The 11611-nt window shown below is 39.4% G+C and overlaps 1 protein-coding gene across 1 annotated transcript; it reads left to right on the plus strand.

The window, feature by feature from the left end:
• The first annotated feature begins 5849 nt into the window (after positions 1–5849).
• Tfpi2 (tissue factor pathway inhibitor 2) lies at positions 5850–11404 on the plus strand. Its single transcript, XM_057783954.1, has 5 exons — positions 5850–5957; positions 6155–6337; positions 8474–8653; positions 10070–10240; positions 10605–11404. The coding sequence occupies exons 1-5, from the start codon at positions 5870–5872 to the stop codon at positions 10721–10723; spliced, it is 741 nt and encodes a 246-aa protein (XP_057639937.1). The 5' UTR covers positions 5850–5869; the 3' UTR covers positions 10724–11404.
• Positions 11405–11611: the final 207 nt, after the last annotated feature.

Below are 11611 nucleotides of genomic sequence, written 5' to 3' on the forward strand. Positions count from 1 at the left end.
GTACAGACCATTGTACTCAACTCGTTCTAATGCAGAAGTTCTTTCCACTCATTTTCTCCCTTGGAAAGTAAAATCATTGGAGAGGTGTATTAGTACCTGGAAGCTGCATAATTCAGGTTTCACCTACTGTTTTCCTCTCACACAGATGGTAGATTATCTCTTGTGTATAATTTAAGATAGAAAGCCTTGTCCACATAAAGCTAAAACAAGAACATGTTTAGAGGGCACACAGAAATTCTAAGTAATACATAACCAACACAGACTTTGTCCAAATTATAAAAGTGACAATATTTTTGCTAGAAAAAGTGTCTACATTTGAAAGGTCAAGGTCTATTGCTTTATGCTAAATATAACCCTGAAAATGAGGACTTTAGTGATTAGCTCTCTCAATCCTCTAATCTGATTATCAGTGTGGGCAGATGTTCCTCTGGAGCATTATGGCTGTGTGTTTACTGTATTGCTATCTGTTTGCTCTCAAATGAATGGTGATCTTCATGGTTGGGTAAAAGACAAATCTAAGTTAGAGCTATTCTGCTACTGAACTGAACTGTAGCTATGAGTACAGGTCCTACAGATTGAGCATCCCTAATCTTAAAGCTCCAAATGCAAAATAGTCCCAAATATGAAATTTTCTGAGCTGTGATTGGATTCCACCAGTATGGAAAATTACATACTTAACCCCTCCACACATATTTCAACAACATTTAAAGGATGGGTCAGAACATATGACACCCAAAAGAGCTAAAGCCACACAATACTACATTTCCATCAACATACTTTCTAACTTTTTAGCTAGTATATTAAAATCTTCCTCCTCATTGTTGGATTGTCTGTCTTATTACTCATGTTTGTCCTTTTTGTCATATTTTCCTGCTTCTGAAAACGATCTGTCTGATATTCTAGGCCTTAGCCAAAGCTGGTTGTCCCAACATTGCAAAAGAGACTTTGGGTGATTGTTCAGGTGGCCAGCTGTCTCTGTCATTTCTTGCACCTTTTGGAAGTCACTTGCCTGTACTTCCTGCTTACTCGGTTACTATTAATTTCCTTCTCAGGTCTTTGATGGAGTTAAAGACTTGTTGGTCATAGCTACTTTCCTCTCATAACTTAGCTAAGACATTTTGAGTATAAGACAGACTCCTCAGGCTAGGACAACTATTGAAATAATCTGTTATTTGATAATTACCTTACTGGACATTTAGCATGTTTTTCTTGCCATGTTTGTTGCAGTTCTATTTTTGTGTATGTTTTTGCCTTTTCTTTCTCCTGAACAACACTTGACTTTTGTTCTTACTGTATATAGTTTTATATAGGCTTAGAACCCTCTTATTTAGACAAAAGGCAGAGGTGTTGTGGGAATTGATTCAGACAATTGCCTTTTGGGTACTGGTCCATTAGGACATGGTCTGAGGTACTACATGTGGACTGATAAGCGCAGACAGAAAGCGCGCCACTCTCTCAAGCTGGTGGGACTTCTGTTCAGAGCTCCCAGTGTCCAGAGAGGACCACAGCTCTCTACCCTTGTTGTGAGACTTTTCCCAAATAAATACTCGTTATCCTTTATCCAGGGCTCTCGTGGACTTCCTTAATTGAATCTACAGTCCATACTTGCTTGACAGCTCTTTCTTAATTAATATGTTCATTTTCTCTGTCCAAAAAGTAAAAGTAAAAGTTGACACAACTTAAACTCAGTTTTGAAAACTCTTTTTATGTGATTTCAACTAAGTAAAATTATAGTTTCTCTCTCTCTCTCTCTCTCTCTCTCTCTCACACACACACACACACACACACACACACACCTCACACACACACTTCACACATATACCAGATTAAAATGAAAACACACTAAAAACTACCTTCTGGATATGTATATAAGTTATATATGAAAAAATTATTTTGGGGTTTATATTTGAGTCAAATCCTCAAGACAATTCATAATATATATTTAGGTAAAGCACCCCAAACAATTAACAAAATCAACTTACTGATGAGCAAATCTGAAATATATTAATATTCTTAAATTTTTGTTGAGAGTACTTTACTGAGCTGGCTTGTACAGTTTTCATCTCTGTGCACTGTTGTGCTATATACTCTCTTAAGTGCTTCTATTTCCTTATTTCAAAAAACTAAGACAAGGCTGGATACATTTTCAACACTTAACCACATTATTTTCATTCAGTGATTTTAAGAGTGACCACAACTGGCGACACATTTATCTCTTGCTCTGGAGAAAAAGCAGGAATGATAAACATTAGTCAGAGAGAGTGTACATCATTTTTGGTGGATCCATGATACATTATATTCTCCAATGTACTCGCCATATCACAGAGGGTGCATTAGAGAAACTATGTTCCATCTGGCCTGACTCACTAGGGCAATATGTATTTGATGGGACTGTATTTAACAAAGCCTTCCTGACCGCCACCTCCCAGAGATTATCTGTCTTCCTCAGCAGATTTGTAAACTCCTCCTTACTGCTTGCTGGATTTGCTTCAAATCTTCCTTAGGCAGTTCACTGACAGTAGAAAGACCTCCCTGCTTCTTAAATCAGCACCACGTTAGCTCCTTAAAATGATGTTACAGGACATTGCCCAAGTCACATAGTTCAACTAATTCTAGTTGTTCACTAGTGACCTAGACATTTTGTCTAACAAAGACAGATCAGTTGCCTCGGCCCTTTCTGTCAGTTCTCAGGCAATTATAAAGGCTGTTAGAGGACAGGATATTGTGCCAAGGGACTAAAAACTGTAGATGTTAATATAATCCAGATTTCCTTCAGATTCTTTTGTTATGGCCAGGGTTGATGTGAGAGGAATCCGGAACAAGTATCTTTTATTACTAGAAGAGCTCAGGACTCACCATCGCTTTTGTATTCAATCTCAGTATTTAATGATCTCTACCAAGCTCACACCTGGAGGTTGGAAAGAATACAGGGCTGAGACTCAAGCATGTTTGGGTTTAATCTCAGTTCTACAAACAACCATAGTTTAGAAACATGACTAGGTACTGTAGGATTCTGGATCTCAGTTTAAACCTCTGTGAAAACAACATACTTCAATATTTTTGTGGTATTAAAATCTTGAGAACCCTATGACTCATACTTTACTGGATTCGAAGCTATTCTGAGTGTCTGTTTAGCTACAGCCACCATACTGTCACTTGCTATAGGAAGAATGAGTCAACCAGGAAGATGGTTCGCCAGTTCCCTCACAGCCTTCCTCTTCCTGTTGACTTTAGATGAAGGAACAGTTTTCCTCAGGCTTGTGGAAACCTTTTGACCTAGATACTACTTTCAAGACTAGGATGTGACATTCCGTATGACTGTTGAAGTCACTTTTCCTCCCACGTGTCCCAACGTCTTAGTTCTGTAAAGTCGGAGTTGCCCTCAGACATTTAAATTCCCAATAACATTGAAAGACATCTCTCTCGTGGATATAAAACACTCACACTCATGTGTTCTTCGATTATAAGGGGTAAATTCTGCCATGATGACCTGGATTGACAATCTCAAACTTGTAACTGTCCTTCTTGTTCAAATTGTGTTCCTTAATGGTCAGAGCTGCCTTTTGGGATTCACCCTATATAGCAAATAAAAGGGGAAAGAAACTAACATGCTCAAAGTGTTTCTACCCTGTCCCTGAGGATGTTACACCTCAGAACAAAAGAGGCCTCTTAAGTCCCAATTCTACCCTCAGCCGGTTACTCTGAGGGTGCTGATTGATTATACTACCTTTTTTTGTTTGAGAAGCTCACCCCCTTAGATCATTGCAAAGTGATGTCTAATCCTCGTGTCTTATTCTATGCAGAGAGGTGCCCTCTGAGCTCAACCTATGGAAAGAGCTGATGGGAAGTAATGGTAACTTTCCACGCCACAAGGTCATTCCCTATTGTGTGTCCTGACCCAGGCTAACACATCATGTTAAAATAGTGCGCCAAGGGTGTCGAAGGCAACCTGACCAACTGTGATGTGGAAGGCTCTGTGCCGTCCTGCAGGAAGCTGAACACCTTTGTGCTTTCCATCTTGCTGCATCACACATCTTGACACAGCACTGAACCTTTCTTACTGAAAAGGTAACTGAGGCTCAGGAAATTTCAAAGAACAAGAAATAAAATCCAGATCTCTAATTTCCAAGTGTTTTCCCCCAATACAGCAACCAACTTTCCAAGAAAACAAAATTGCTGCCCCAATTCAAAAGTCTCAATTTTTAGACCAGCAATAGCTGGCCCAAGCCCACCCATTAGCAGAGAATAAGGAAGAAATGGCAGCCACGAGCACTGAAGTAAAACTCTCATTCAGTTCTGCCTTAGAAGTTCATGTAGTCCAGTTTGGAGACATATTTCATTGAATTCAGAATGAGAATAAAATTTGAAGATAACTTCTCTTCCGAACATGACCCTAGCAAAATATTTGCTAGAATTCCCCTTTTCTGATAGTATTTGGAATGCAGTAGGAGGGACTCACCCTAGTCTCCCAAGAATGTAGGAGCATGTTGATTGTCTCCCAGTACCTGCTGCCTGTCTCAGTGATTTCTACGTGCACTGAGCTGGCAGCTCACACTGGCTCACACGTCACATTCACCTCTGCCCAGCTCTTCCCTCTGTGAAGAATCACTGGTGGCTTGAGATTGGCCATCGAAGGTATCACACCACGAATGAGCAACAACCACCACTTTCATTGTTTCAATTTTTCTCCAATCAGCTGGTGGTTAAGCATTTACCTTACAAGCTCTGACTATTGTTTTTAATCGTTGTTTTCTAGTAACACCCAGAGCACTCTCAGCCCAGGCTAGTCTTCTTAGGAATGTGACTCCACCCTTAGATATCAAGGCAACTGAAAACAGGACAGTTATAAACGTGTTAAATATCCCAGAGAATTGACCTAATGTGAACCACTGTGCTGTACTTTTCAAAATTTTCAAGAAACTTGAAAAAGATTTTCTTTAAATACCTCTTAGTATAGTCAGGAAAAATCAGGAATTTATTAGATAATGTCAGAGAAAACAAGAGAAAGGGGCGAATACACATTTATCAAGAGAGTCCTTTAAAAGTTTCCCTCAATTTCCCTTTTAATCTTGTATAAACTTTCATTGTTGATTTTTGTTGTTGTATAAACAAAACGTTGGCCATAGTCTAATATATAGAAAGAACAGTGGGCTTTCTTAGTTGTGTCGATTAGGGATATGTGGGAAGGGGCTGGCCAAAACTTCAACCTCAGCCAGTGTGTCAAACAGTGTAATTATCATTTTAGAAAATGATGTGGCAGTGTAGAATTCTTCTGTGTGCAAGAAGAGAAAGACATATCTCCTCACAAAGCACTTCGTTCATTGGCATGAGCCAGAAACTATGGTATTTGTGTGTTGGATTTAAAAACTGAACTGTTGATAACACAGAATACATACATACATTACAGGTGCAGTGGCCCAGGCTTCTGACCTCAACATTTAGGAGGTGGTAGAGTAAGGAGGTTCAGGCCTTGCCCTCAAGTAAGTGTACTCTGAGATTGAGGTTTATTTGCAGTAATGGTGCAAACTGGTGTATTGAGCAATCCTCGGTATGGGTCACTTCCTTCTGGCTAGCCAGTTTCTCGTTATTGACACACACGTGTTCCTCGGGTTTTCCCTCTCTCTGACTGCAGGCAAAAGTATGGAAGTTGGTCTTAACTTTCCAACTCCCGGGAAATTCCTCTTAGGATACAGTGCTCGCGGGGGCGGGTTGGGACACTGCTGAAGACGTGATTCAGCTACATTTTTGCGCTCCGCCCCCTTGGGGGTCCAGGGACGACTGCCTACTTAAAGACCGCTCCCCTGTGAGCAAGTAATTGGCAGTCTCTTCACTGCACGCCGTCCAGGGAGCCGCAGCTCAACCCTGCATTATGGACCCTGCTATGCCCCTGGGACTGTGGCTTCTGCCGCTGCTCCTGGTGGGTTCCGCTCGCGGTCTCGCTTCAGCATCCGCCCAAGGTATCGGTCCAGGATCCATTCCTCTTACCCCTTTTCACCAGGGACGTGCTTTCTTGCTAGGCTGTCCCCAGGGCCTCTGCCAAGGGGAAGTCTGTCATACTTACTGCAGAAACTTCTGCTGAGCTCAGACTCCAGACCTTCCAGTCCTTGGTAAGCACCAAATTTGACCCTCTCTCTTGTTTTTCTTCTGATTACAGGGAATAACTTAGAGATCTGCCTTTTGCCTTTGGAGAGGGGACCCTGTCGGGCTCTCATCCCTAGGTTCTACTATGATAGGAACCGGCAGAGGTGCCGCAAATTCAAGTACGGGGGCTGCCTGGGCAACGCCAACAATTTCCACAGTCGGGATCTCTGTGAACACACTTGTGGGAATATCGAGAGTAAGTGGGGTGCACTGGGCTCAGCTAGCGTCTGCACCAAGCGTCGGTCAGAGCTCAACAGATTTTCCAGGTCTTGCTGAGTCCATTGACTTTTAACCTCAAATTTCTGAAGTGCTAAACAAACTTCACTGACTCCTCCCTCCCCCCCCCCGTTTGTTATTAGTTCTCCGAGAATTTCAGAAAATATGTGTTGATCGTTTTCATCTCGTTTACTCCAGATCCATGCCCCCTTTCCTACCCACCCAACTTATTACTTTCCCAACCCCTACGGAGTAGAGTTTATGCTGTCTGTATACGCTTGGACATGTGGAGAGTGGTCACCCCACCTGGGGCTATGATTTTAAAGAAAACTGATTTTGCCCCAACATCAATTCCTTAGGGTGAGACTGTGCCCATCTCCCTTATGATTGTTTCTAAGTTTCCCCAAAGTTTAACCTCAAATCTACAACCACGAACAGAGTTCCTCTCTCTGTCAGATTTCACTGCAATGCCGTGCCTGCGTGAACTTTGGGAAGGATGAATGAGCTTATCTTAGGCCATCAAAAATGCAAGGGAAGGACATCATTACTCTTTCTATATCCACCATTATTTCCAGAAAAACGGTCTCTAGATACAGGATACTTTTATTGATTCTTACTTTTGAGGAGGGATTTCTCTTGGTATATAACTTTAATTTTGTCTCCTGGGTTAACGTAGTGGGATAGCTAAACTTCACAAGAGTTTGTTTTTTTTTACTTTGCCATTTTATAATTGTATCGATTAAGGATGGTACAGGGCTGTGGCCTCCAATGAACTTAGCCAGGAAAATATGTGTATTGAAGTGAATAAATTTGTATCCAGAAATGATCAGAGAACAGTCTTCTACTGAAGCTGAGTCAGGCTTCATACACTGTCTACAAGAAGCATACTTTCTGATGAAGGGGCATATTTTTGGAATATAGTATTCTAGTATGAAATAAGATTATTGTCCTCCAGTAGTTTTGGAAATTATGGAAAAGTTTTGAAAGTACTGCTTGGAAGGCTGCTTTGATTTTCATTATAATCTTATTAATTTCTTAGGTTAGCATGCAGAAGAGTGGGCTTTCTTAGGCTCCTTCGTACATACATGTCATTGTACTTCCTCTCTTTCCCACTGCACCGTTTCTCATTGTCTGCTCTTTTTTTTTTCTGGTCCTTTTGCCTTCATCTCTTACACCATATGCACTCTGTACAGTCTTTTTGCTCCTCTCCCTGCTTGGAACTTTCTTCCCTGCCCCACTTTTCCGCCTTTTAACTTTGACCATACATAAGCATCAACCTAGATCCTGCGTATGAGAGGGGATTTGCAGTGCTTGCCTTTGTGAGCATGGCTGAGTTTGTTTTCCATGATGATCTCCAGTTCCACTCATTTCCCTGGAAATGTCATTTCCACTATTATTTTCATCTGCAAACATTCCATTGTATATTCAGCCACATGTACTTAAAGATTCGTCTGTTGCTGGACAGCTGTCTGTTATTGTGAAGAGTACAGGAATAAGCATGCATGTTTAGATATTTCTGTGGTGTGTGCACCCAGGGCTCATTAGATACATACTTGAGTGTAATAGAGTTGGGTCAGATAATAGTTCTATTTCTACATTTACACACACTGACTACCATAGTGGCTATACCAGTTTACTTTGTTATCAGCAGTGAATAAGGGCCTACTCTTCTTGCCCCAGCTCCTTACAGCACTTGCTTATTTTCTTGATAATAACCAAGGAAGACTACTGTGGGATATTTATACACTGTGTGAAGGTGCATTGTTGTGATTGGTATAATAAAATGGTGATCAGTCAATAGGTAGGCAGGAGGTACAGGTGGGACTTGTGGGGACAGAAAGACTTTGGGGAGAAGAAGAGTGGGGTCACCAGTCAGATGAGAAGGAAACAGGAGGTACAAGGTAAAGAAAGGAAACGCCACACGACAGAATGTCTATTAATATAAACGGGTTAATTTAAGTAGTAAGAGCTAGTTGAGACAAGTCGAAGCTGAAGGCCAAGCTTTCATAATTAATAAAAAGTCTCTGTGTTGTGATTTGGGGCTGGTGGGGGAAAAGAAAGCCCGCTCAGAAGACTTCTTTGAGTAACATGTTTTATTACCTCTCTGTTCCCCTAGAAGTTCCTGCAGTTTGTCGGTTAGAACTCAAAACGTACCCATGTGACAAGCGCAATTTTCAGTATTTCTTCAATCTGAATACCATGACATGCGAACCCCTTAGCCCTCATCTGTGCAGTAAATCTTTGAACATATTCCCCGATGAAAATACTTGTAAGAAACGCTGTGAACAAAACAAAAGTGAGTACTTTAATTGTGGGTTTCTATTCAAAATTTTTATCAAGATTTTAAGGGAAAATCAATAATTTGACCTAAAATTAACTTGGTTTGCATGCCAGGGATTGCACAATCATATGTCATGTATGTATGTATGCTTGTATGTGTATCTCAGGAATCAAACCTAGACTGTGTCGATATTCACAACCGCTCCCCCAAAGGAAGCAGGATGTCCTTACTTTTCCATGGGTGGGTACTAGCTGAAGATTAATGATGTGCGCAGTTCTTGAGACTGGACCAGCAGTCACAAAGACATTAACAAATAGTGCTACTTTTTCTCTTGTTTCTGGAACCCTCCAATTGAACACCTCTAATTAGAAAATCTAAAATTTGAAAAACTTGAAACACTCTGGTCCCAATCATTTTCATATAAAGAATATTCATTCTGTATTACATAAAAATAGAGGAAGGATCTAATGGATAGGAGGGGAGAACAAGAGTGGACATAATGCTTTTTCCTCATATTTTCTGGTATATATCTATATATGAACAAGGGAGCAGGGACACTACGAGAGAAGTAGATGGGTCGGTAGCATTGGCGATGACAAATGGGAGATGTAATGCGAGATATAAGCACAATGAGAATAAGAATGTCATGATGTAACCTATTTTTATATCAATGAAAATAATTGATAAAAACATAGCATATACCATTAAGTACTGAGACTTCAGAAATGTATAGAAGTGGTTTTGTGTGTGAGACAGCGTAATATATAGGGCTGAGACTTTGTTTGAACTTCTGTATGCTTTGATAATTACAAATCATATCACAGTTTTCTGCCCTGCTTTTCCCTTAAGATATAGTTTCCACCAGATATAGCAGGGACATACAGATCTTAAAAAGTTAAATCCTGAAGTTCTTTAGCAGACCGTGGCAGGCTCTATGGCTGTACTGTGCTGAGTATACAGAATTAAATGTTAAATGTATGTAAATGTTCCAGTGATGGTACCAGCCCAAAAACGTTTGTCAAGGAAGGTATGCCACATACCTTCCTTTGGAACATAACCCATTTTCATCTGTTGAGTTCGAGACTTACTTTCTTTTTACATACAAAAGGTAAAAGACTTAGCTTTTGTAAAAGGAATTATTTTAGCTGCTTATGAAATTGAGAAAGGTGTATATGGGAGGCGTTGACTTGCAGAGGACATGATGTAAACATAGTGCATATATATGAACGAACATTAAATTTTTAACTTATTAAAAAATAAATGATCAAAATGAAGCAGGTAATCCTCCTTACAACCTGGACTCACATTTTGAAATGGTTCAGTGTCTTGGATTCAGTGTGAGGCCTGTGTGGGATTTTCTTCAGCTACTCCACTGACCATCAGCACCTCTTACTTTGGTATTACAGCATATTTAATTTCTTTTTCATAAAGTTCCATCATTTTGCTCCAGTCCAAAAGATGAAGGCCTGTGTTCTGCCAATATGACGCGCTATTATTTTAATTCAAGAAACAAAGCCTGTGAGACCTTCACCTACACCGGCTGTGGTGGAAATGAAAATAACTTTTATTACCTGGATGATTGCGACCGCGTTTGTGTTAAAGGTAGTAAAGCTCTTCATATTCACTCATCACACGACGAGAATGAAAAATTCAAAAGGAGGATTGTATTTTCTATATCCATTTTACTAGTGCCAAATGGCCATGTCTAGACTAATCTTTCAAAGATAGTGCTTGTGGGCCTATTTGGTTTGTCAGAGGCACATGCTGGCTCGCTGTAGCAGCCAGTAGGCATGCTCTCTCAGGTTCAGATGTAGATCATTGGCAATGGAACGCTTAATGAGTTAAGCTGTGCTTGTGACCAGGATAGATGAAATGAGGTGAGGTCACAAGTATTCTGGACAATTTGATATAAAGTGAGTGTCAGACTAAAGCCTTATGATATTAATTGCAATTTTGTTGTCTTTAGCCTCAAAGAAGTCAAAGAAAAGGAAGACAGGAAGTGGCTTCAGAATTAGAACAAAGCCTAGACGTTGGACTCCCCGTTTGAAGCATTCCCCTGTACTTGAGGAAACAAATCATCAGTAATTTATTCACCTGGTTTTACTGTTGTCACGTCTTTACATATGTTTTTATTCATAACAAGCTGCCTTCCAAATGTTAAGTTAAAATTTTTAATTTACTGTTCAAATAGTTAAGTGACTGAATTCTTTCAGTTATCAGATATGAATGTGAACATGACTCATCCAAATTCTTGGGGTGGGTTAGTCCTCATTTCAGAAGACAGTGGTTACTAAAATGGCATAAGTCAAAATAAATTGTGCAATTTTAACATATATGAGCATCAACAAGAACGGTAAAACCATTTAATTACAAACTTAAAAGTTTAAGTTATATTTTAGGCTCCAGGAGAAAAACTGCTGTTTTACGAATACTTTACACAATCATCCCAACATTATTACTTATACCTTGCCTTCCATTCCTGTCTGGTCAGATTTCAGTATGATTAGAAAGTGCAGTTTTTTCAAAGTTATAATTATTACTGGATGAATTTAAAATGTGGATAAATTTATTAAAACAAAAGCATTTCCTAGAAAATATCATTACATATGTAATTCTGTGTCTCTTTATTTTCTCATATCTGACAAGCTACATTTTCCATAGCTGACATTCTTTGACAATATGTGTTGTATATTTCCTCAGACAAAAGTTTCTGGAAAACAATGACATTACTAGATCTTTTATACATGTAAGATGTATCCTCCAAACACATGTATGATTTAGTAACTTGAATTTCACAAATAAATTATTTTTAAAAGTGGTTATTACAAGAACATAGTGTTTTTCTTTTTTAGAAAAAGAAAAAAATGTATCATATCTTTTTTTTTTAATTTTTCAAATTCTTCTTTTTTTTTAGCAATTCTTTATTTATTTATTATGTATACAATATTCTGTCTGTGTGTATGCCTGAAGGCC

The sequence above is a fragment of the Chionomys nivalis genome, chromosome 1 (genome assembly GCF_950005125.1).
Source record: "Chionomys nivalis chromosome 1, mChiNiv1.1, whole genome shotgun sequence".
Taxonomy (NCBI): domain Eukaryota; kingdom Metazoa; phylum Chordata; class Mammalia; order Rodentia; family Cricetidae; genus Chionomys; species Chionomys nivalis.

Coding starts and splice junctions, on each gene's coding strand:
- Tfpi2 (XM_057783954.1), top strand. CDS start 5,870: ATGGACCCTGCTATGCCCCTGGGACTGTGGCTTCTGCCGCTGCTCCTG. Junction 5,958..6,154: donor CGCTTCAGCATCCGCCCAAG/GTATCGGTCCAG, acceptor TTCTGATTACAG/GGAATAACTTAGAGATCTGC. Junction 6,338..8,473: donor CACTTGTGGGAATATCGAGA/GTAAGTGGGGTG, acceptor CTGTTCCCCTAG/AAGTTCCTGCAGTTTGTCGG.